Source organism: Ambystoma mexicanum, chromosome 2p (genome assembly GCF_040938575.1).
Source record: "Ambystoma mexicanum isolate Mex_15411 chromosome 2p, UKY_AmexF1_1, whole genome shotgun sequence".
Taxonomy (NCBI): Eukaryota; Metazoa; Chordata; class Amphibia; order Caudata; family Ambystomatidae; genus Ambystoma; species Ambystoma mexicanum.
In genome coordinates this window covers 643341857-643368601 of record NC_090923.1, presented here as the reverse complement: position 1 = coordinate 643368601, position 26745 = coordinate 643341857, and the positions used below count along the sequence as shown (strand labels likewise).

At 47.5% G+C, this 26745-nt stretch overlaps 2 protein-coding genes across 6 annotated transcripts in view; one reads left to right on the top strand and one right to left on the bottom strand.

The window, feature by feature from the left end:
- The window catches only part of RNF123 (ring finger protein 123), a 3033138-nt gene that overhangs the window by 415825 nt on the left and 2590568 nt on the right, over positions 1-26745 (bottom strand). The window lies entirely within an intron of this gene.
- On the top strand, positions 11316-13752 carry AMIGO3 (adhesion molecule with Ig like domain 3). The gene has a single exon (XM_069644182.1). The coding sequence runs from the start codon at positions 11963-11965 to the stop codon at positions 13475-13477; it is 1515 nt and encodes a 504-aa protein (XP_069500283.1). The 5' UTR covers positions 11316-11962; the 3' UTR covers positions 13478-13752.

Here is a 26745-nt window from a genome sequence, read left to right as displayed (position 1 = left end):
AGGGGATTGGGTCCTCTGACGTATTCCATATCTATGACAGACTCCCAAAGAGGTACCAAGCAAGGAGGTGGGAAAGAATTTAGAATACAAATTTAGCATGCCCAATCAAATTGCGGAATAGAGAACTGCCTTTCCAAAGGCCAGATCTTGCCCTCTGATGGAATCGAGGGAGTAGTGACGTACAAAAGTATGTACTGAAGCCCAGGTGGCTGCATCACAGATTTGACGAATAGGAACTCCCCTCTGCAGGGCAGTAGACGCAGCCACTCACCTGGTAGAATGGGCCCGCAAGCCAGCCGGAGGGTCCTTACCCGCCAAGCGGTAACACTCAGAGATAGCTCAAATAATCCAACGAGACAAAGTCTGTTTCGTCACAGCTTGTCCCAAACGCTTTCCAGCGTAACCAATGAAAAGTTGATCGTCCACTCTGACCCGGGACATGCGCGAAATATAAAAGCTCAACGCTCTCCTAGGATCAAGCCTATGGAGCCTCTCCTCTTCCTTACCAGGATGTGGAGGAGGATAGAACGCCGGAAGAACAACCTTCTGGCTCAAATGAAATTCCGAAACCACCTTCGTAAGAAAAGAAGGACGAACTCTAAGGACAACCCTGTCCTTATGAAACACAGTGAAGGGTGGCTTAACTGAAAGTGCCTGTAACTCACTCACTCTGCGAGCGGAAGTAACCGCAACGAAAAACACAGTTTTCAGAGTTAACAGCCTTAAAGGGCAAGCATGTAAAGGCTCAAACGGAGCACCCATTAGAAACTTAAGAAAAAGGTTTAAATCCCAACCGGGCACCAAAAAAGGTGACGGAGGGAACACATTAGTGAGCCCTTTCAAAAACTGCGAAATTAAAGGAATCTTAAAATAGGAACACTCTTCAGACGAGCACTTAAATATGAACAGCGCCGCCAGGTAACCTTTAATGGTCCCCACTTGCAAGCCCCTGTGGGCCAAAGAAAGCAAAAAAGACAGAACCATGGGAATGTCACATTCAAAAGGATCCACATTCTGAACTCTGCACCAGTCGCAGAACTTTCTCCAACGGCAACGGTACAGAGACTTTGATGCCGGCCGCCTGCCGAGAGCAACACCTCCATCACTTCTTCAGGGAGGTCCCAATCCTTATACCTCAACCTTTCAGAAGCCAAGCGTGAAGATTGAGGGATCTGACCTCTGGATGGAGAACCTGACCCCCCGCCCCGTGAGAGCAGATCATCTCGGTAGGGAAGACGACGTGGAGGGCAGATGGACAAGTCTAGAAGGTCCGGGTACCACGTCCTCCGGGCCCACGCTGGAGCAATGAGGATCATCCGGGAACTGAACCTCCGTAACCTCCGCAGCACTTGTGGGATGACGGGGACTGGAGGAAACGCATACAGCAGTGGGAATGACCATTCCACCACGAACGCGTCTCCTAAGGCTCCTTTTGGAGGAAATTCCTGCGAGCAAAACCTTTTGCACTTCTGGTTGACACTGGAGGCGAAGTGATCCACTTGAGGGGTCCCCCAAAGGGCGAAGATCTCCAGGAGAATCTCCTGAGCCAGCTCCCACTCGTGAGAGATCGTGCTCTGCCTGCTCAGAGCGTCCGCCGTCTCGTTGTCGTCGCCAGCCAGATGAACCGCCGAGATCGAAACTTCCTGCTGGATGGCCCAGAACTCGAGCTGCATCGCCTCCCTGCACAGCGGAAGTGACCCTGCCCCCCCCCCCCTTTTTGTTGAGGTAGTGCATGGCCACCGTGTTGTCTGTTAGAATCAGGACACTCTTTTCACGCACAGTCGGCAGAAAAGCCTTCAGTGCTAGCCTGACCGCCCTCAGCTCCAACAGATTGATATGGAGTCTGGACTCCGACAGAGACCGACCGCTGACTGTCAACTCGTTGGCATGAGCTCCCCATCCCGTGAGGGATGCGTCCATCACGATCGTCACCTCTGGCCAGGGCAGCCAAAAAGGGGCACCCTTCATCAGATTGCCCTCGACGGCCCACCACAGAAGGTCCCGGGCTACCGAGGGCGGCACCTGAACAGGGTCCGACAGCCTGCCGGAGGACTGAGACCACTGGAGCTTGAGTGCCCACTGCAAAGATCTCATCCACAGACGAGCCTCTGGCACCAGAAGAATGCAGGATGCCATAAGGCTGAGCAGTCTCAAGAACTCGGACGCTGGGAGATCCTGGGCAAATTTAAACCTGTTCACCATCTGCTGAATGTGAAGAGCCCTCACCCGAGGAGGAAAACACTGCCCCAGGGACGTGTCGAGCACTGCTCTGATGTACTGGAGCCGCTGCGTTGGTGTCAAATGGGACTTCTTTAAATTGAGGGAGAAGCCCAGCCTGTGAAGGGAGTGGCAGGTGATGGACAGATGATCCAGGACCTGCTCGGGAGAGCTCTCCCTGATCAACCAATCATCCAGGTAGGGGTAGACGTGAATCCCCCCTTTCCTGAGATGCGCTGCCACCACCACCATGAGCTTGGTGAAAACACTCAGGGCGGAGGTCAATCCGAATGGCAGGACCCGAAACTGAAAGTGCGAGTCGCCAACCGCGAACCTCAGGTACTTCTTGTGCTTGGGATGGATCGGCACATGGAAGTAAGCAGCCTTGAGGTCTAGAGACACCAACCAGTCCTGAAGCTGAAGGGCCTGGAGGACTTGAGAAAGAGTGACCATCTTGAACTTGTCCTTCCTGAGGAGTTTGTTCAAACCGCGCATGTCCATTAAGGGTCTCAATCCCCCGTCTTTCTTCGAAATAAAAAAATAAGGGGAATACCATCCCTTGTTCCTCTCCGCTACAGGCACCAGTTCTATGGCGCCTTTCTCCAGCAGGGCTTGAATTAACTGCGCAAGGAACAGATCCGGACACTTCAAAGAGAGGTTCCCTTGTGGATTGTCGTGAGGCCTCTGCCGAAAAGGAAGACAGTAGCCGTGGGTCATGATCTCCAGAACCCACACTTCCAAAGTAATGGCTTGCCACTCTACAAGATGCTGCGCCAGCCTTCCCCCAACCGGCGAACCATGGGACCTGGCCTCATGACTGAGCGGTAGCGGCTGCGGCGTTGCCTGAGGCCAAAGAGGCAACTGCCCGAGCGGCCTTGGCACCTCGAGTACCTTTGTTTCCAACTCTGGCACTCTTACGATGGCCTCTTTGACTGCCAGCTCCCCTCGCTTTACTGAAGGACGAGTAATAGCGAAAGGAACCTCCCGTCCATTGCTGCCCCCTAGGACAAAAAGGCGAAGGTTGGCGAACTGCAGCGCCCAACGACTTTGCTGCAGCTTTGGAGGTCTGCAACCTCTCAAGGCTCTTGTCAGCCTTGCTGCCAAAAAGATGTTCACCGTCAAAGGGCATGTTGAGGAGCCGGGACTGCACATCAGGAGCGAACCCAGACTTCCGCAACCACGCAAACCTGCGCATTACGATGCTCGCCGCCATGGACCGGCTGACACAATCTGCCAAGTCCAAACCCAACTGAACGGCCTCACACATGGCATCCTTGCCATCCTGAACCATAGCAAGGAAACCATCCCGTTCGTTCCCTTCGGGAATATTTTCAGCCGCTAATGCAACACAGATCCACAGAGTGTGTGTGAAACGAGACAAAGCACATATGGAGTTGGCCGCCTTAAGCGCCATACCCCCTGAAGAAAACACTTTCTTCGCCCAGCCGTCAAAACGTTTGTCGTCCCTATCCGGAGGGATGGTAGGCTACAACGCCTGCTTTGCCGGGGCCGTAGCCGCCTGCACCACCAAACTCTCCGGAGTGGGGTGCCTGGACAAGTAGCAGGGGTCGCTACTGGCTGGATGGTATTTTCGCGACAAAGACTTGCCCACTGCCGGGAGACTCTCCGGAGCAGTCCAAGCCGCCGCCACCCTTCTCTGCAGAGCCATATGAAATGGCAAAACCGGGTAAGTGGGGGGACCGAGATCAAGGATGTCCATGAGATCATCCTGAACGAACTCCCCTGGGGGAGCTGACCAACCCAAATACTCGGTGACCCGAGACATAAGGCGCTGATACGAAGAATTGGCATGAGTGCCAGGCTCCGGCCTACAAAACTCCACCTCCGGAGAGGTGTCCAGCCACTGGCATCATGCAGTGACTGCCTCAGGTCATTAAACTGGCTATGGCCCGAGATAAGCTCATCTGGAACCGTAACCGGAACCAAGCCGTCATCAGAGCCTTCATCACCCTCTGAAATGTACTCCAGGCGGGGAGAGGAAGACCTCTGGGGACCAAAGCAGTGCCTGACCTTAGCCAGAGCCTTTCTAGGGGCAAACCCTGTGCCACGGGGCCCCTCCGCCACCACCGCCTCGAAAGGCGTTGAGGGCGCTGAACGAGTCGGCACCGGCGTCGACAGAAAAGGCGTCGACGTCAGCTGCAGCGCCGCCAGCATCGGCGGCGTCGACACAGGCCTCGAAGCCGGAGCTTCGAGCGTGTCTCTCAACGACTTAGGCACCGACAGCGTCGACGACCCCATCGGAGGCGGAGCCTCGAGAGAAATCGTCGACGACCTCAGCGCCACAGGTGTCGATGTCTTCTTCGAAGACGGCACAGGATCACGCCGTCTCGAGCGCGTCGAGGACCGGGACCTGGAACGGGCATGGCGAGAACGGCTACCCTTGTCCGAGCGGGAACTCTCCCGCGAGCCGTGCCGACCACCCGAGCCCGAAGGCGTACGAGCGGTGTCTCTCGACCGGTGCCGACTGACCCCACTCGGAGGCGCGGACGGACCTGTGCCCTGCGAATCAAGAATCGCTAGCATCTGCTTCCCGAAAGAAGCCCATTCCTTCGGTGTCGCTTGCATGGAGGGGTAAGCGACCCGCCGACGGGCGGAGTCCTCGGAAGAGGACGGGGAAGGCGACCTATGCCGGCGCTTCCGGGAATGCCTCGGAGAGGCAGAGGAGTGGCGAGACCGACTCCTGGAAGGAGACCTACTGGACTTCCGACGATGACGCGGAGAGTCGCCCCTCGAGTCATCCGTCGAAAGCCCCGCAGACCTCGACTTCCGGGGCTTAGACACCTGGCCTACTGACAGCTTCTTCTTGCGTTCCCGCAAGGCCTTTGCCGTGAGCGACTGGCAGTCGATACAGTCATCCGTATCGTGGGCCTCCCCGAGGCGCCAGAGGCAGGCGTCGTGCGAGTCCGTGACCGACATCTTGGACCCACAGTCCCCGCATTTCTTGAAGCCCGGACGCGGGGTTGAAGACGAAGTAGACATCACCACAAACAGGTCTTCACAAAAAACCAAACAGGTTCAACGAACCGAGAATTCAAAAACAGCAAACTCCAACGAGTCGAGGCGTACCGAGATTCACGAAGCGAACACGTTCGCGGAAAAAACAGAACTGAGGTTTATGGGCGTCGTGCGTCCTACTTATCACATCGGGTGACGTCGGCCGTCAGAGGTCGTCCTCGGGGACGGCGCATCGACATCATCGACGCAGGACGCAGACGCCAAAGACATTACCTGTCATAGATATGGAATACGTCGGAGGACCAAATCCCCTCGAAAGTCAGGCTCTGCATAGGCTGCAGCTGAGACTTCTTGAGGTTGATCGTAAACCCCAAGTCATGGCGTGTGTTCATAAGTGCGCAGGAAGTATGGTGAACCGCCTCCCGAGAGCAGACCCTGACGAGCTAGTCGTCCAGGTACGGGTAGACGTGGTGGCCCTGGGCTCTAAGGAGGGCTGCGACTGCATTCATGAGCCTGGTAAATACACTGGGGGCCAAGTTGAGGCCAAAGGGTAGCACCTTGTATTTGAAATGGCAGCCCATGATCCCGAAGTGCAGGAAGGAGCGATGCGGTTGCCAAATCGGGACGTGTAGATAAGCGTCCTTCAGATCCAGGGAGCACATCCAGTCTCCCCTATATAGTGTCTCCGCAATGAGGGCTGGCGTATCCATCTTGAATTTCTGAAGGGGGGCGGGAGGGTTGAGGGTGGAGAGGTCCAACACAATTCTCAGGCCAGCCTGGTTTTTCTTTTGCATGGCAAAAATCCTGCAACAGAAGCCCAATCCTCTCTGGGAGGCTGGGACTTCTTCCCCTGTCTGGCTCTTGACAAGCGACCAAATTTCAGCCAACAGAGTTGATGTTCCAATCTGTGGGAGCGTAGGAGAGGAGAGGGAGGGACGGGTAAGCAGTACCCTGTGAATACTACAGAGAAGATCCAGGGGTCTGAAAAGTACTGGCGCCAAAATTGCACGTGAAAGGCAAGCCTACCCCCCACCAGAGACACATGGAACCGAAGGGACGCATCATGCATTCTTTCCCTCCGAGGCTGCGGAGGAGGAGGGGGACTGGAAAAAGCCCTTGCCCCCCCTCTTTTGTTGTTTGCGCAGGTGCTGACTCAGAGAACGGTCATGCTGTCTCGACCTCCATTCCTGGAAGCTGCAGAATCCGCCAGTTTGCAAACTGTTCTTTTTATCTAATTCCTCATTGGTGGTGGAGTGAAAGAGGTCACTACCCTTGAATGGAATGTCCAATATGTGTTCCTGGACGTCAGGCTTAAACTTAGTAGCCTGAAGCCAGGCAGTCCTTCTAATGTCTGTGGCGATAACTATGGCCCAGCCCGAGGTATCGACGTGGGCCACGGTGGACTCCATGATGTACTGCGCCACCACCTTGGCCTCTGTCAGCCCCGCCTTGAAGCGTGCTTGGCTCTGCACAGGAAGCTCTGGAAGGAAGTCAGCTATTTCCCGCCAAAGCCTTTGGTTAACGGCTGCCAGCATGGCATCCGCGTTGGATTGACACAGGTGCATAGAGGCGTCGGAGTGAAGCTTCTTTCTGTATGCCTCCAAGATCTTTTTCTCCTTGCCGCGCCGGGAATGAGGTGGCCGAGGACGACTGAGGCGTCGAGTAGAGTGATGCCGCAGTGATCACCAAAGAATGTGGTTGAGGGTGTGCCAACAGCAAGAGTCGATCCCCCTCCATCTGCCTATACTTGGCTTTGAGGCGCCGATTGACAGGCTAGGCCAAGTGTGCCTTGAGCCGCCTCTTCTTGGTCAAAGCAACAACGTCCTTCTGCATCGGGATCACTGTTCTAGCAGGCGGACGTAGAGTGATGACTTCTGCCAAAACCCCTACCTCTGGTTATTCGACCTCCGGTTGAGGAAGCTACAAATATTCTGCCAAACCTGCAAGTCGTTTGTGGAAGGCCTTGGCTGACAATGGTGTGTCGGGGTCCTCCTCCTCGTCTGTGTCCACTAGGGTATCCGGATAGTCCAGAGCAGGTGGAGGAGTAATGGGCGCCGTGGGCTACGGTGTAGGAACCAGAGCGGTTGGCTGGTGCGGAGGCTGGTGCGGAACCACTTGAACCGGGGGAGGCAGGGGAGTCAGAATCGAAGGAGCTGGCAGGGGCAGCGGTGGCTGCACTGGGGCCTATGACACTGGAGCCACAGAAGGAATGACAATGGGCGCCGGTGGAGTGACTGGAGGGAGCATGTCCTTCATAGCATCCCAAAGGATGGCTCCCATCTGAGGAGTTAGCATCAGCTCTGTCTTCCGAATGGCTGAAGAGGTGGCAGGTGATACTGAGAGTGGCTGGCGGTTGCTGGGGCTGAAGCGCACTCTGTCTTAGTTGCAGGGGAAACCTGCCCTGCGCTGCTGATGGATAAACTGTAGGCCACGTACCTGGTTGACACCAGTCCCACCTTGTAACCTGTTCTCCCACCTGCTCCGTTCCTAGGAGAGGCATCAGACGAGTGGCCATTTTAACTGGCGCAGCGGCCATTTTGTCGAACTACGTGCCAAGGTTGTGGTGCTTGGCTCACTGGGCCCGGCCTCCTCGAAGACTCTTGGCGGTGGAGCATGAGACCTACCCTGCACCTCAGGCCGAGGCCTGGAAGGCATATTGCCCTCGGCAGTGTCACAGGTAGTGCTGCGTGCAGGTGCCCCCTCGGCCATTAGGCCGGCTTTAGGGCATTGCCCCTCAGGTGTACACCCAGTAAAAGAACCTTGCGGTCCCTCAACACTGCGCCCGGAAGGATATGATGACTCCTCGACATGAGGCCGGTAGCTGGACTAGCCTTAGTACGTGTGCTGGTGTGGGAACCAGAAAGGTTCCTCCTGCTCGGGCGTTTCCTTGGAAAGGATCGCCCTTACGGGATGCAATGGAAAACAGCGGCCCTCCCTTGGGCCTTGATCTCTGTCTGATGAAGTCCTTCAAGTGCTCTTGAGGCGACCTTTCAACACGGAAACGGGGACAGGGGAGTGGCGCCGGTGGGCGCAGTCCGGGAGCGCATGCTCCCATAGCCGTGCCCGCCTCTAAATTTAAAGTGAAAGAAGGTTTTTTCTGGTGAAAAAGGTTCCATCTCCCGTCCCTAGCGAGGGACGCCCATGCAGTAGGGAGGAAAGGGGACGGGACGTAACAGTACAAAGTAAGTAGGAGCTAAAAAAACAATTACATTTATGCTAGATGATAGTAAATAAAACTGCTGAGGAGAGCATGACTTGCAGCAGAGTACAATTGAACCAGGGTATTAAGGTATGGGAATATCATCTAACTATGGGGTACATACAAACCAAACCTTTACTCCAATATACTGCCAAAGAATGGGTTGTGCTTAAAACTACACTGTTATCCCCCATTTTCAACCATTTGTTCCTTAGAAGACAGTTCTCTGCGTATAGCGCGCACACCCAAGAACCACAAAAGGGTCTGAGCTCATATTTAACAAATTCGGAGCAGATTTAGTATCCCAAACCCCCAATTTCCGTAATACCTGCCTCAGGTACAATCGCCTAAGATGCATAGATTTTTGGCACAATGAAGAATTGATTTGTTTGGATTCCCACATATCGGACATTGTGCTGTATTAGAAACGTGCCATGTCACGGGGTCACAACTGCCACCGGCAGAGTGCCAAGTCTTAGGAGCAAGTATAGCGACCTTTAAAATGCTGGTCGAATTTAATCTAGGTAGGCTTTATGGCCAAAGGGTGAAAGCTCAAGATAATCCGGCCCCTTTTTTTGTTCCATGGCCATATACAATAATTAATCTTGAGCTTTGTTAGCCAAAGCCGTTTTAATTCTTTTGGTGCTTACACATTGACCCTCGGTGTTGGACCACAGATCAATTTCACCAGCTTCTTTCAAAATGTTTTTCAAATGGCAGAGCCAAGCTATAGAGCTCCCGCCGTCAAGTGACATGAGATGTCTTAGTGCAGACCGTAGGTTTTCTAGGCCATCTTGGGACCACAGCTTTAACAAGAATAATATGGGTTTAAGTTTAAACTGAATAACCACAAGTACCATATCAAGTTTGATTAACACCAATGCAGAAGAAGCGCTATTAGGCAGTAATAGCAGTTTTTTTTAGGAACTAACGTTTACTTGCAATAATTTCTTTAACATTGCATGGCCCCACAGTTCGGCCCCATAAAGGGCTGCAGGTAACACTTGTTTTCCATAAAGGTTCAGGGCGGGTGAAATAGCTCCATCTTCATGTTTAACGTGGAAAGATTTGATGTACCTGCCGAGTTTTTCCAGGGTTATTTGAGAGTGCCTCACCTGTTCTACCCACCCACCCGTATCTTGGAAGCTTACACCAAGATAATCGAAACATTTGACTTGGGCGAGTTGTGATACTTCCACCTCAAGCACCAAGGGAGTATATTTTGTAAATCGGCATAAAAACCAGGACTTTGGATTTCTCAATGTTAAGCTCCAATTGTAACTCCCTACATTTCCGACAAAATATTTCCAGGGCTTCCTTCAGGGCTTGTGGCGTAGTGGACAGAAGGACTGCATTACCTGCATAGAATAATGCTGGGTATTCATTAGGGGCCAATATCGGGCAGTCCTGGCACCCCATTACTAAGGCATCTATGACCTCCTGAATGTAAAAGTTAAATAATAAAGGTGTCAGAGAGTACAGCCTTGCCTTAGCCCCCTTAGTAACCGGGAATGACTTTGGGGATTCCCTACCCAGTTCATAACGGACAGATGTTCTGTTTTCTGAGTACAGTAGACTAATGATTGCCATCAGATCTGGGGGGACATTCCATCAAGATGTTCCACCGTTTTTCCCTGGATACTGAATGGAAGGCGGATTTGAGATCCAGAAATACTGCATATAATGTAATCTTATTTAGTACGACGTATTTCTGGGTCAGCAAATGAAGCACAAAACACTTATCTAACGTTCCCTTTTTCCTCCTAAATCCTGCCTGAAGGTCTGAAATAACATTGTTGCCATCGGCCCAGTCCTGCCAACAGAACCTTCCTGAATAATTTACCTGCACTGTCCATGAGGGAAAACGGACGGTAATTTGACAGTAAATCCCGCCCTCTCTTCTTGTATAGCAGGATTATCTCAGCCTTCCTCCAGGATTCTGGCCCTTCCTAATGATAGAAATAAAAACTCTACAAAGGATACGTGCCCAGATTTCAATGTCATCGCTAAAAAGGTCACCATGGATAAGGTCTGGGCCTGCGGCCTTGCTGTGTTTCTGGGCAGAAAGAGCACGTTCTACTTCCGCCAAGGAAATACTCAAAGGGTCAGACAGATGAACGGACGGTCACTGGGGCACAGGATAAGGGCTGTGAAACTGTATTACGGGTGGTATATTGTGTGTGTTGCACTATCCAGGGTGGATATGGTTTGGACACCGTAGGAGATTTTCTTGAGTGGAGCAGTATTGCTTTGTATACGATTCCCAATTGTCATAATGCACACTATGTAACCGTAGTTATTTTATTTGTTCCCCGTTCTTTTTTCTGTTATGCAAGTGTTGTTTGTATTCCCCCGCTTTATTTGTGGGATGTAAAATGTGTGCAGGAAAAACCTAGTAAAATTGTAAAAACGTTTTTTTTTATAAAAAAAAAAAAGGCAGCACTGGGTGTGATTTATGTACTGGTAAAATGGCAGAATTCAATAAAGCTGTGGTGAAATACAACTAGAAAAGAAGAAAAGCGCGTGTACAGTAGAGGCGGCATAGGAAGTAGGCAGATAAAGTTATTACTTGCAGGTGGAACGAATGGCCCCTGTGCAACGAGCATGCGAAGTTACTAGCGACAGCTCTAAAAGGGAGTGCCCGGCATTGGTTCCCTACTCTCTTGGACTCGGACAACTATTTGCCCTTGGTACATTTGGCCGTCTGCATGTTGGCTACGCTTTCTCGTTTCTTCACCCACGGTACCCACTAGTGGCGCGAACAAAACAATACAAGTCATTCAAAAAGAGAATGCCTTTTCAGACCGACAGCTCACGGCCAGCCCATCGCCTCCCTCCTCCCTCTGCGAGGCCCAATCAGGTTTGCCAGTGTTCTCCTGGCTCCGCCCGCCAGCCCTGCTCCAGTCTGCTGTTTAGTCGGGCAGCTACATACGGTGACCGGCCGGCCGTAAGCATCTCCGCTTCCAGGACACACTATACGGTATCTCGTTCCAGGTCCCTAAAACCCCTCTGGACCAATTCACTACACACAATCGACTCTGCAGCATTTCCATTTTTCTTCTGTAACTTGCTCGTCGCAGGTTGGGTTTGAAACGCACCGTGGAGTATTCGAATCTCTGGGAGAGTCGATTGTCATGGACTGCGGACTTCATACGATGACCCTGAGGGATGTGCTACCCGGGCTTCAGAATCTGCCAGGAAAGACTCCTTGAGCCCCCCCCCCCCTTGGGCTAACTGCGGCCGGAGGGGCTGACCCATAGGATGGAGAACCTCGCTCACGAGACTGGCAGACTAGTCTATTCTGCTAACACCTGACCGGATACTTCTCTATTTAAAGGAGCGTGAAAAGCCTGCACAAAAGGTACCCCTTTGCAACAGCGTTTACATAAAGCCTGATTTGGTGCCAGTGGCATATCTTTTCCTTACTTGTTGCTGGCACTCGTAAACAAGTGCACACCCCACAGACCTCAGTGCGGCACTGCAAAATTGCCATTGAACTCGTCCACGTTTTAAATAACTTTTGTTTAATGCTGATCATTTCGCGATCATTTGAGCGGACAGCACGCCTTCATGATGCAGAGGCTGACACTGCGACGCTTAGTTTGGAGATGGCTTGGCAACCTGCTCTTTTTGGAACTATTTGTCCGGGGTATACCCCCCACTCTCCATGCTTGCCCTATTGTCTGTATTTGTGCATCTGACCTTCTCAGTTGTGTTAACCAGAATCTTCAGCAGGTGCCTGCGATGCTGCCTTCCACAACATCTACCCTGGATCTCAGCCACAATAACCTCTCTCATCTTCATAACCACTGGCTGGCCACCCTGCCTCGCCTCCAGGTCCTCCGGATCAGCCACAACCAGATTGACAGACTGACAGCCCGGGTGTTCCACAATGCCACTCATCTCCAACACCTCGACTTATCGTCCAATCTTCTTGTATCGATCAAGGAGCACTTTTTCGAGCGACTGGTAAATCTGGAGGAGCTCTTGTTGTACAATAACAGGATAACACAGGTGGACAGCCGAGTGTTCATCCACCTGGGTAGTATACAGAAGGTCTACCTCAGCAAGAACCTAATCGAAAGCTTTTCCTTCAGCTACTTGGACAATCTCAGCAACCCTCAACTGCGGACCTTAGACCTCTCTTCCAACTACTTTCTTACCCTTCCCATCGATGAGGTCACTGCCTTGCCCATGTACATTAAAAATGGGTTATACTTGCACAACAACCCCTTGACGTGCGACTGTACACTCTACAACATGTTTCTCCACTGGAATAAGCGTGGCTTGAGCTCTGTGTTGGATTTCCAGGAGGATCATACGTGCCTCTACATGGGGCTAGCTCGAGCTGTGGTCAAACTCTTAAATCATGACAACAGACTTGAGAAATGCTCTCTGACTCATGGCCACCTTCCAGAGGAAAGCCTCAAGGTGATTGTGGGGAGCACACTCTTAATCACCTGTAATACCACCCTCCCAGAAGAGTATACCAGTTACTTATGGATTTCCCCTAGCTATGAGTTTTTAACATATCCTGGCAACAGCAATCAAAGTCTTAAGATCCACATGAATGGAAGCCTGGAGATCAGGGGAATCCAGCCATGGGACTCCGGGATATATCTGTGCATTGCCATCAACAGGCGCCTGCATCAGAACACAACACATGAAGTAAACGTCACTGTCCAGTTCCACAAGTACGAAGGTGAGCCCTTCAACACCGGCCTCACAACGCTGCTTGGATGTGTGGTAAGCCTTGTTCTGGTCCTCATGTACTTGTACCTGACTCCATGCCGCTGTTTCTGTTGCTGTAAAAAGTCACCCACCCCTTCTCCTCCCCATGAATGTAGTGCTCAGTCCTCCATTCTGAGCAGTACTCCACCAGCCACCGAAGGGCCCAACCGAAAGACCAGCTCCACCAAGCACGTCGTCTTCCTTGAGCCCATCAAAGAAGTGCAGAATGGGAAGATAAAAATGGCAGCATGTGAGGAATTCCACGATGCCAAAAACCCAAAGATACTTCAACTCAAGTCTGACTCGGACTCAGTCAGTTCAGTCTTCTCAGACACGCCGTTCATGCATACATAGGAACTCATTGTGTGCTTGTGCTGGCCCAGGTACTTAATTTTGAAGTGAAAACTGTTGGAACTGTTCCAATGTGATATGGTAGCACAGTGCAGAACTGGATGGTTACTCTCGAGTGAGCCTGCATTGGGTTTCACTGTACTTGCCAGGAACAATAGAGCGGGGTGCTTATTTCACAGACCTTTCTCAAAGCATGGGGTAATTTGCCTAGTATCCTGCCTGCAACAGATATCTCTATGATGTAATATAATGAAAATAAATAGTGACTGGAATATGCAGACATGCAAAGTTAACTGTGGGTCTGCTTTATGCACGCAATTTCATGTAACCGTCATAATCATTGCACAGATGGAAAGACGAGAAGCACAAGACCCTATACGGCACTATGTGTATTTGCATGCAATGAAGCCCCCCAATGTCGATTATCAGTCAACTTTAGGATTTCTTGGTTGGAGATATAGCAAGCAGTGCGACTGTGAGACCCGCTAATGTGCCGATAGCCCCACTAGCACTCATTACAACCCCTCACGAGAACCACTCTATTTCTTGGTGTAAGCTCTATGTATTTTTTCATCTTATATAGAACAGAAAATGTGAAAGCCACTGTCCTCTCCAACAAGTCTTAAAGGGCGGCGAGGAAGGCGAACTCAGGGACCAATTCATTTAGAGCCCGTCGAGGATGGCCAGCAGAAAAAAGGTCATTTGCTGCATGTGTAAGGGTTAATAGTGCCATGTGCCACAATATATAATATGCAAAGCACAAACAAACTCAGGCTGAAAGGCTACAGCTACTGTAGAGTCTGTGAGAGTCACGAAAAGGCGCTCGGAACAGGCAGCCGCTCTGCAGTTTTGTATTTAAACGGTATTTGTTTAATTTCAGGTTTTACTGGGTGAATATAACATGTCATGGGCTAGACACATGGTTTATCCTCAAAAGACATATACAGCGTGCACTGTCAACCTACGAAGCATTCATAGTTAACACTTCACGGTTCACCGTGATTAAAATCAAAAGGGAGCCAATTTTGTGGAGCAGGCAGCCAAGCTTTTGGGAGCTGCAGACAGCAACCCGGTTGGTTACCTGCATAGCCTGACAGTGACGATGTGCTTAGTGCTGAAAATGGCGAAAAACGGGGTTTAAGCTGGGGACTCCTAGGGGAGGGGGAATGTGAGGATCCCGCATACACTTGCACACCTTGGCGCTTCTTAACTGCTCTTGTAACCTATGATATGGGAGACACAGGAGAAAGCACCTCAGGTGCCAGGGTTCCAGATGCAATAATAATGCAATGCTCACCCCGTGGATAGCACCTCAGATCTTTCTACCTTTGCCGCTTTTCTCATGGTATCACCGTTTATCGTAAAGGTTGACGCTGCTGGCTCGGTCATAAAACGAGTGTGTTATTTTTTAGGCGCATGCAACTATTTCGGAGTTACTGCATCATTTCGATCTTATTTCAGTCAGATAAAAGAAAACATTACAGAAATGATGTCATTATTTCACATTTAAAGTTGGCTAGCAACCAACAAAATGTCCGTGTCCTGACATAAGGCACTTCGGTCTTTGCTGAACTCGGAAACCCTTCCGTGCAGTGGAGGGGGCGCCTGCATAGGATGGATACAAAAAAGTCCATTAACATCCGCAGCCTCCCTGGCGCTGGATGTAAGACGAGCAGGTGGCCTCACTTGGGGTTTATTGGACGGGTGCTCATAATTACAGAAACTCGCTATAAGGCCTGCCACTATTGGCACTCTCGCTGGGAGTCTCCGCAGAGAGGCCACGGATTGAACGGGTATTCAATCTGATGCCTCTACTCCCCCACTAGTCTAGAATAGGCACATGGCCATAGCAAGGTGGAAGATAGAGCAGTGTGGGAGAGGCATTCAGGGGTTCTGTTTATTTTATGCATAGGAGGGTTTTCAATTTGCTCATCTTCACTAGAAAAGCAACATGAATTCAGTAGAATGTTGTGTATGAGTGTATACCTAATGCTCATGTCACAAACCCTAAAAAAACAAACTACCCAAACATGCCAAATTACCTTAAAGGCTCCGATATGGGTTTAGGTTATTTTCAGGTTTTTTTAGGCTATCCTGCAGCGAATGGTTTTGGCTTGCAGTCCCAAATAATTAAAAAGAAAGACGTAGGGAGCTGTAGTTTGTCAGAAACGAGTAAGATGCCCGTAGCAACAATGGTAGCGAATACATACAATGATGTTTCTTCAATTTACGGCCATCGACGAGTCGTGATGGAAATTCTTGTTATGGAAGCTTTAGATAAATTAGGACAAGGAACACCGTTTTCAGCCAACCAAGTTCACGTTGATGACTTTCAGCAGAAGTCTTTGTGTACACAAGTGAGTTCATATTTCTATAGGCGAAAATCAACATTTTTAAAAGCAAAAAAAAGATAAAGCAAAGCCTGTAGATCCGTTAATAAGATTGTCTGATCTCCGAAGTGGAATGATCACGCCTTAATAAAGAGAGATGAAAATACAATGATGTAATACTGCTCTATAACAAATCCTCACCTGAGTCAGTCCCTTTTCGGGTCTGACAGGAAATTACACCTTCAGGTGGATTTACTCAACCAGCAGCGAGGACGCCATAATTCCTGGAAACCATCTAGGGGTGATGGTACATTTGGATTCAGGACATGGAGTGGCACAAATCAAATCTATAGAATCTAACCAGATAGATATTTAAGGTGACCACTTATTAATGGTTTTAACCAGATGCACATGCTGGCTATGTACCCATTTAACACATACAATGACATTTTGAACCAATTCTAATTAAATATTGGAATTTGTTACGTGTATCAAACTGCGTTTTCTGGCTTTGCTAGCATGTTTTTATTTAACCAGTAGATTGTACCTTGCTTTTTCCCGCTAGTAAATGAAAGTACAATGTCCACAAATCAACACATATTGTCAACTGCACTCAAACTGGCAGCTGCATATTCATACAAGAAGCAAGTGTCCTCAATCTACTGACACTCCCGTCCCCTGCATACCCTTAGTAGTGGCAAATGCCAGTCAAAAGTTAAAGGAATTTGTAGAGATTTATTCAGTCAATATAAATGTGATTATACTTCAAATAGATATAGTTTGTCTAATTCCAACTCAATTATCAAAATCACAGAGCTATTTTATTAATCATCAGTGTATAATACAAAACAATAATAAAGAATTATAGAGCTCGACGCGTTTCAGGAAAATATATCCCATCATCAGGAGAAAATAGACTTTACATTCATTCAATTAATCAAGGATTCTTTAAAACTCCAATGGTATCTACAAAGTAAGGGAAAGGTTGTATAAATTGCTTATAAAACATTCAATATATTTGATAATCTGTGATAGGAAGGCACCTGCATGATAAATCACCTTTATGTTAAGATGCTCAAACATAGTTGGTTAACTTCGGTTTCATATATTCCTCTTGTAATGCGGTTATTGTGACTGATTACTGGGTCTGTTCGATCAGTGAGAAATTAAATACATGGTTGCCTCACCATGTTGACCATCTTTCAAATGGAAATCATGAAAATAGGCAAATACACCTCTTAATGGGTAGCAGCTGTGGAGTTGAAAACATCTTATTGAGATGTCCAATGCTCTGTGCGGGCGTTAAAGCTGCCACTTTCTGCATAAATCTATGAGACATAAATGAACTTTGTTCAAGTAATTGTATTTTGTAAAGTATAGTATCCACGCTGTGGATATGTGCACATAGGTTCATCTTTGAAATCTTCAAATAATCCATTGGTTCAGAAAGCCCTCCGTCAGTCTGCTGTCACGCTGTAAAGCAACCTCGACAATCAAAATAACAGATGTGTCGTCTTAAGTACTGACTTATATTAGTTATGCTTGCATTAAAATTTTCTCAGAGCGTCAAAACTGCTTTACAGCGTGACAGCAGACTGACAGAGGGCTTTCTGAACCAAGGGATTTTTTGAAGATTTCAAAGCTGAACATATATTGATCTACCGACTGGTAGGTCGCTACACTATACTTTTACAGCTTGTATTATATACTTTATAAAATACAATTACTTGAACAAAGTCCATGTATGCCTCATACATTTATGCAGAAAGTAGCAGCTTTAACACCCGCACAGTGTATATTGAACATCTCAATAAGAATTTTTCAACTCCACAGCTGCTACCCATCCAGAGGTATATTTGCCTGCCTATCTTCATGATTTCCATTTTAAAGATGGTCTACATGGTGAGGGAACCATTTATTTATTTAATTTCTCACCTATCGAACAGACCCAGTAATCAGTCACAAAAACCGCATTACAAAAGGAATTCATGAAACAGATGTTAACCAACTATGTTTGAACATCTTAACATACAGGTGATTTATCACGCAGTTACCTTCCTATCACAGATTATAAAATATATTGAATGTTATGTAAGCAATTAGTACAAGCTTTCCCTTACTTAGTAGGTAGCATTCGAGTTTTAAAGAATCATTGATTGATTAATTGATTGATTGAATGTAAAGTCTATTTTGTCCTGATGAAGGGATATATTTTCCCGAAACGCGTCGAGCTCTATACTCATTTATTATTGTTTTGTACTATACACAGATGATTAATAAAATATCTCAGTGAATTTCATAATTGAGTTGGAATTAGACAAACTATATCTATTTGAATTATAATCACATTTATATTGACTGAATACATCTCTACAAATTCATTTTCACTTTTGACTGGCATTTGCCAGTACTAAGGGTGTGCAGCGGATGGGAGTGTCCGTCAATTGAGGACACTTAGTTCTTGCAATTGCTCTGACGACTTACGGGGTCAGAGTCGTTTTTTTCCTCCCCTGCACCCTAAATCTGAACTTAATCTACTTTACTTCCACATTAAAGTAGTATTGTCTCCAAAATCAAGGTGTGTGTCAGCCTATCTTTGCCGTTTTCTTACAGGTTCATATTCATGCACAGACTAAGACACCATTGTTAAGGAGAGGTTGCCCCCACGTCCAACCTAGGATTTTTATGAGTCAGAAAAGACACACACCCTCTTGTTCCTCATCTGGGCCTGATGTCACATTTTCTTAAGAATTGTCTCAGCACAGGGCAATCCGACCCCTTGGTGGGCCCTGCCACCCCTGGAAAACCAAGGATCAGAGGATGCACCTGGATGACAGGTTATCCAGTAGACGCACCGTTTTCAGAAAAGATTGTGCCTCAGTGACTTCGCTTTGCAATGCTCATCTCTTGCAACGTCAGCTTCAGACTTTAGGCAGGGATTAAGAAAGCAGAAAAGAGTTGTCACTGACTGCACAAGGTGGGACATAAAACATTGCTAGAGCCACAACCCTCCACATGGGAAACAAGATGGTTTGGCAACAGGACTATCGCTCTCTGGCAATACCGAAAGCATTTTAAAATAAGGGAACTTGCACACAATTCTATACCATTAATGTGTTTTTGTTGTTGTTACAATCCTTTATTCAACGAAATTTAAAATAAAATAAATATTAATTGCAGATCACATTTAAATCTTGCAATATCAATTCCCAATAATTACATTAAAGTGCTGAATGCAATAATGCTGATAAAAAACGTACAATACAATTAAAATTAGAAGAACATCTATAACCACGTGTTGACAAATAATTAATTAAACGATCAGTTACTTTCTACTAGAGCAGTGACCAAGGAATTCCTCCTTAGCCAAGCCAGGTGAATGTATTTAGATAGAAAGAACACCACGTCAAATTCTTTATTGATTTACAGAACCTCATGGCCTCAGCTGTCGTATGAATGCCATACAATAAAAGCAAAGGTTTGAGGTGCATAACTCATCAGAATTTTCAAACCTTCACACATGAACATAAAATGCATAAGGGACTCTACCTCAGCACCACATATCGGACAACTAGCACCTGGCAATTTTCCCCAATGACTAGTAAACTTTCGTACTCTCAAAGAGCCAATACGAAATTCCAACTAAAGGGCACTGCCAAATGTGGGAGTTATGATGTCAAGATAACTTTCATACCAAAAGCTATTTTTAGGAGTTAGATATTCAGGACCTTCTAGTGAGACTGAGTTTCCATAATAATCCTTTGGTAACAGGAAAACGTGGTCTTCACCCAGGTTTTAGATTTCATAGTGATAGATGAAGGCTCATCCCAGTAACAACGCAGACCCACGGTCAAAAGACACCTCTTAATATGTGCGAACCAGGGGATGCTATGGCCCTTCCCACCCCAGGACAATCACAAACCATTGCTTCTCGGTATTTGGCAAAGGTCAGGTTGCCCCAAATCCTTAGCCAATAATACACCGTCCTTAACCCAGCCTCCTCATCAATAGGACTCAAGTCACATTCCATATGCAGTATCACGTTTGATGTACTTTACAGAAGTAAAAGGATACTTTTCAAAAATGTATTTTCAATTGTACATAATGACCGACTATTGGCATAGCCCCAAATATCTTCGCCATATAGGGCTCATGCCTTTGCCTGCAATTTCTATACTTGCAAGGCTGGTGTAACTGGGCCCCTACCATGGATACAACCTTTTTTTTTTCACGCACCACTGTTTTTCTCAAGGCAGTTTTGGCTTTGAGTGGAGGCCCCAGCTAGAGTGGCTTGCAAAACGTATGCCCAAGTAATCATACCAAGAAACCTGTTTCAATTCCACACTCCCAATACTTACATGTAAAGCCTTGTTTTTAGAGTTTAAAAGCGTTTTTATTAGCAGGTATACTGTTCAATGACTTCATCAACAAAAACATTATGCATGCTGTATAGTGGAGGATGCAGACTGCTACAAGCTTGCCAACCCCAAAGTTTTCATGCATTGTACCAAATGATCCCCCTGCTCAGAATCTCATGACAAAGGTAGTATATGACTAGATCTTAAAGTGAAGCTACTGCCTTGAACAATCTATGTTTAAAGAACGTGCTGTGATGTTAAATGATAGACTTTGAATACTATAGAAATGTACATGATTGATGATTTCTTTTTAAAACAAACATTTTCTCAATGTTGCTATATCTTCATGGACTGCAACTAACCTCTGGCTGGTGGCAGACGCACCTAACCCCTCTGAACATGCTTCTAATCAAATATGCAATATGGGGAAGGGGGAAGACACATTTGGTGTATTAAACATTATTTGCATTAAACTAATGTATTCATTTGTTTCACTTTCAATATAGCCACAGGATGCGGCTTTCAACATCCAGGAGCTATTGTAACAATGAGGAACTGCAACCATAACTGTAGACCTCAGAAATTGCAGTCGAAGCAAGACCACAGTGCAGCATGGTAGGGCACTAAGTGGTTGCATCACTCTGTACTTTCACGCATGCCTAGTCTGCAAAGATTCATAGGGAGCCTGTTTCACTGCGTTATTTTAATCACGATGCAGGCAACACCCAAGGTCATCTGCATCATGCAGATTTGTGTTTGCAACGCAAACTTCAGCTATGGCAGTGCACGGGCCTGTCAAGCCCAAGAGGCTTCTTCACTTGTGCGTTTTAGATCACAGCCGCCTTTCTTGGTAACGAGGAAAAAAACAAGCTTTCCATAGATGGTAACGTCGAAGCACTTAAAACCAGGTAAACTACAGTACACGTCTGGGTGCCCCTATATATTGTGCTTTGTCATAATACTGTAAGTGTATATGTCACTTCTTGAATCTGTTCATACAAGCAAAAATCAGCAATTCGAATTTCACCATCTCTGAAAGGCATAATCAGAGTGTTCCCAAGTCTCTGATGTGCTCAGGTTATTCCATACAAATGTTCCCTTTCATGATTTACCCTGTTTTCCATATAAATGCGAAAGGGGTCAGTTCTGTAAGGCTATGCATTCACACACTGCACCCTTCTGAGATACAGTACAACCCATCTGTACAGAGCTGGGTAGCACCCATTGTGGGTATGTCAGTTGAGGAGACGTAGTGAGCACATACAATTATTTTTTTTATGTTCCAAACCACTAGGGCTGACCACATGTGAATCTTCGGATTTGTTTTGACACATCCAGAAAATAGATCGAGCTCTTTCCCAAAAGGCATGAAGAAGCAGTGGGTGTAACATGAGGGTCTAAATGTCTGCATTCAATTGAGACAGACCTCAAACGATTTGGATGCTATGTGTCGTCGCAATTGCTCCATTTCACTTGAAACCCAAAGGGTGCGTGTATCACTGTAATAAGATGATCACCAGGCTACCGAGATCACAGCTGTAGAGCCTCTTGCTCCATCTCTGTGCCTCAATCTCTCTGGCCAGTCTGACAGAATTGGCCCATACCAATCACTAGGAATGTGGGGTGCCTGTATCGCTCCAAAAGCCTCGATACTTTTTCACTTTTAAAAGGTGATAGTAAAGACTAATTTTAACACTCCTCTCAACTCTCAAAGTGCTTTCAGAAGCAGGGCAGCTAGCTCAGTAGTTGAAAGGTACACGACCAGGACCATGTGCTACTCTGGTATTTACACAAAGGCCCTTTCTCCGTATTCATTGCAACCAGCACAATTTTTAGTTCTAGAAATGTAGGATACATTATATATAAGGGCTCCTTGCCAAAATCAAATACTATGTCAATCAAAGTGCACAATATGTCAAATGAAATTCAGTGATTCAAGTGCGGACAGTCCTGGTGCTTTGGGGCATACACAAATAACCTTATGTGATGAAGGGGTCTCCTCAGCTGAGATGCAGAGATTCTGTGTAGGAGCCTGTAAAAAACCCATCGTGGAGCTGCCCAGCTCTGTAATGACTAGCTGGATTCATTTGTGACTAATATGCCACTGCTACCTAGTTACCTGACCACAGAGATGCCACTTGAACTTTAGTGCCTTAGTTACATACACACCACTCAGAACAGGCAGTGGGGCCAACTGTGTGTGCCCTACAAGTCTAAGGGGTGTCATTCAGCCTTTAATCATTTTTCAGACGAGAATGGGAGTATTATTAGGCTAGGTAACACCACAGATTATTTAAGCGACAAGAGACAATTAAGGATTTGATGTTTTCCCCACAAGTAGAAATAATTTCCTGCCAGAACCAGCGAAATGTGTTTGATAACTGAAATGTTTCCAATTCCATCTTATAGGCCCTGCAAGCAATAAACACTAGCATGAAATTCATCAACTCTCTGTCTGGATACCCTTGTCACAGTATTAAAAAAAGGGGAGCCCCCCCTAACTGTCTGCACTACGGGGCTGAGAAAAAAACCTATAAACAATTGTACAGACGTAATGTATGATTTAAAACCAAAGAACTTGGTATGTATTAAACAGTTATTTCATTTGTTATAAATTACGCACATATATATTTCACCATAAAAGTAAACTACCCAGGTTTCCTCTTGTTCGCAAACGATCAAGGGAAGAGAGAAAGGAATTGAAAAAAAGAGTGTGCCATGTCGTGGGTATAAACCAAAAACGAACAAGAAATATACAGTTAAAATCCTATTGTGCGATTACTCCTATAAAGTGTCAACATGCAGGTTTCAATCCTAATATGCGTTTAACCTTAAGAGTCTTCTTCAGGATGCAAAATCCCTCTTTACACAATATTTAACTGCAAGAGTAAATCATAGAAAGAGTGTGATCCAAATGCACAACTCACAAGATTTCCAAACTTTGCTTCTAGATATTCTAATAGTACATCATACATTATAAGTTACTCACCATAGTGACTAACGTACCTTTTCCTCCATACTGTATGGGCGTCCCTCGCTAGGGATGGGAAACAACCTTTTTTTTTATTCTATAAGGAAACAACCTTTTTCACCAGAAAAATTGGCTTTCCCTTTTAAATGTCTGTGCGCAGGGGAGCGCGACCCTGGGAGCACGCGCTCCCTTGACTCCGCCCCCCGGCGCCACTCCTCAGTCACCTTTGAACCATCGACAATATTATGATTGCCTAATGACACTGAGATGTTACGGAGGAGGATATTCGGACGTATGGAGGAAAGGGGACTATGGACTGGGAGTACGTTAGTCACTACGGTGAGTAACTTATAATTACTCTTACGACATGTCCCCTTTCCTCCATACTGTATGGGCGATTACAACTGAATGCAGTCCTGGGAGGAGAGTTGCCCCTCTAAGAAAACAAGTTCTTCAAAACTGCCTGGCCAAATGCTGTGTCTGATCTGGTGCTGGCATCCAAGCAGTAGTGTTTGCAAAAGGCTGATGGGGAGGCCGAAGTAGCTGCCTTGCTGATTGCCTGCCATCGGACGTGTCTTTGGAAAGCCACAGCAGTGACCTTGGCTCTGATGGCATGGGCATGCATGTTTGCCGGCAAAGGTCTCTGCTGCCCCTCAGATGCCCCCTTGATGGCCATAATCATCCACCTTGCTATGGAAGCCTTGGAGGCTTGACAGCCCGGTTTTGATTAGCCAAAAGTGATGAACAAGGCATCCGATTTACGGAAGCTTTTAGCCCCGTCAAGATAAAAGCTTGGAGCATGCCTGACATCTTGACAGTGCCCATCTGAGCCTCATCCATGGAATTTGCAAAGAACGTTGGGATTACTATCTCCTCATTAATGTGAAAGCAAGATACATTCTTAGGGAGAAAGGCAGGATGCGTTCTGAGCACCACCTTGTACTGGTGAAACGTGGTAGAAGGCTCTGAAGCCACCAGAGCCTGGATCTCGCTGATCTGGCGTGCTGATGTAAGGCCAACCAGCAGGGCAGTCATGATAGTAACCAGCCTGTCTGCTGATGCCATGGGTTCAAAGGGTTTGCGTGCCAGGGCGCCCAAGACCTCATTAAGGTCCCAGACCAGATGTGGATGCTTGACCAGAGGATATAATCTCGTCAGTCCTGCCAAATGTCTTTTTCCCACCGGATTGGACGAGAAGATGTTGTCGTCGGAATTCTTGTAGGCCACTATGGCCGACAGATACGTACGGCAGGTGTCTACCTGCACAAATGAGTGAGCCAGATACGCCGAGAAGGAGAACACATCGCCACTGAGCATGTCAGTGGATCAACCTTGCTCCTCTTGGCCCAGTGGCAGAACCTGGTCCACTTGCTCCTGTACTGATTCCTGGAGTCGCCGCTTCTTGCCCCTTGCATGATAGCCAGCTCACCCTGTGATAAGTGTAGATGCTTCAGGGTGAACTGTACAGGAACCACACTGCCAGGGCTAACTTCTGTGGGGCAGGGTGAACCACTGTGCCCCCCTGCTGAAAAAGTAAGTGGGCTGGACCCAGCGGGAGGTGTACTGTGTACTGGAGGTTGGTCCGACATTCGGAGGAGCTCTGAGAACCAAGGCTTGCCAGCCACCATGATGCTATCAAGATGAGTCGAAGGCTCCATGACTCCCTGACCCTGTGAATCAGCGGAGTGGGGGGAAATGCATCTGCATTCATGTCATTCCACGTGATCTACAAGGTGCCCCCCCCAGCGATCCCCTGCCTTCCCCCAGCCAGGAAGAGAACTGAGGGCATCACCTGTTGTTCATGGTGGCCATTCGGTCTACCTGAGGGTGGCCCACTCAGGATTGCTTCATTCAACTGCCACTCGTAGTTGTCGATCCCCAGCCTGCTGAGCCTGTCCGCCTCCAGGTGGGATTCCCCCGGCAGGTGGACTGCTGAAAAGTAAATGCTGTTGGACAGTGCCCACTCCCTGTTAGGCAGAATCCTGTGCAGTGCCCTTAGGGACCACTACACACAATTAACACTACAGGTGGCAATACAAGTTTTACCTTTAGTACAAGCCTGTACTACTATGTCAGAGTGGTAGCAGTGATGGAGCAGCCAGGCTTATCTCAAGAGTATATGAGCAGTAGCAGAGATTACACAAAGGGACCACAATTACTGTGACTCAAGCAAACACTGTCTCAAGGTTTCAGGTAAAAAATAGAAGTACATTTATTTTTTCAACCATTCGTTATAAACACAACACTTCTATTAAACTCAAATAAAAAACACACGTTAAGTATACCACAACTAATCAATTCACTTTGTACAGTAAATCTCAAGGTAAGTACCCTGTGTTTGAATGAACCAGTGTTACGAACAAAAAACGTTACCGCGAATACGATTGCAATCACTTTTTGACAGTTCGGTCTACTAAACAAACGTGTATCTGTGAAATGAAATGCTACCGGGGCAAAAACACACTTAGCACTTGAGATACCCAGAGGGAGCTGGAGACAAAAATCACAGGCAATATTTTGGTTAGGCAGGCAGAATCAAGAAATACTCAACGACAGGAGTTCAAAAGTCAAAGGGCCGGAGCCAGGGTCGAAAGACACCGGGGCCAGTTGCCGAAGATTACACGGTCAAACAGTTCACGATTCAACGTAGCCAAAAGTACTTCGATATTGTCAATGTTCGGAAGCAAAAGTTATAAGAAGAAGGGAAGACAAGGGCAAGTCTTGGAAATTAAAAGAAAGTAATTCACCCAGTTTCCTCAAGAGAACACAGTACCTTGTTCCAGTGGTGCAGCTGGTGGCCTGGCAGTTGTTTCTGTTGGTTTCCCGCAGACCCACGATTCCTGGAGCTTCGTTGTGAAGGAGGACGTCTGAAGGGCGTCTGCACCACACAGGGATGAAGCCGGCAGCAGCGACAAGGAATAAAAGGTGCGCTCCTTAAAAACAGGAGAGGCTCTTGAGGTGGCTATCCGGACCACTACTTTTCTGGGGGACAGTAGTCGAGGGAAGTCTTAAAGACAACCCTGTACCACGGCACTGATGGTGTTTGACACACAAAAAGAAGGGGGCTGCTGAAGTGGTGTGCATCAGAGTCCACAATCACAAAAACAGATAGAAACACATAGAAAAACACAGGTAAGAGTGGGGGGAAGCTCTCACTCTTACCAAGTGGAAAAAAAACTCCAGAAGTCCAGCAAAGCTGCTGGGGGACTCACTAGGTGAGGGAAATTAGCCATAGATGAGAATTCTCCCTAACACTCTCAAATGCAAATAGACAGCCTGCAGAGCGGAGGGGACCTGTACCTCCCTACTTGTTGCTGTAATACATGCAAGTGAAGCTATCTGTCTAGATGCAGACCAACCAACTTCTGACAATGGGGAGGAACGCTTTGAGGGCAAGCCAGATGGCCATCATCTCGAGCCAGTTGATGTGTTTCAGCTGTTCCTGTCTTGACCATATTCCATGGACACAGTGGCTGTCCAGTGTAGCCCCCCCCCATCCCTCTAGGCACGAGTCTGTGGTAATGATGATCTCCGGAGAGGGCTGACTGAACGGTCTGCCCACTAACAGGTTGGTCTCTGTACTCCACCACTCAAGTCTGGGTGCAGGTGCTG

Coding starts and splice junctions, on each gene's coding strand:
- AMIGO3 (XM_069644182.1), top strand. CDS start 11,963: ATGATGCAGAGGCTGACACTGCGACGCTTAGTTTGGAGATGGCTTGGC.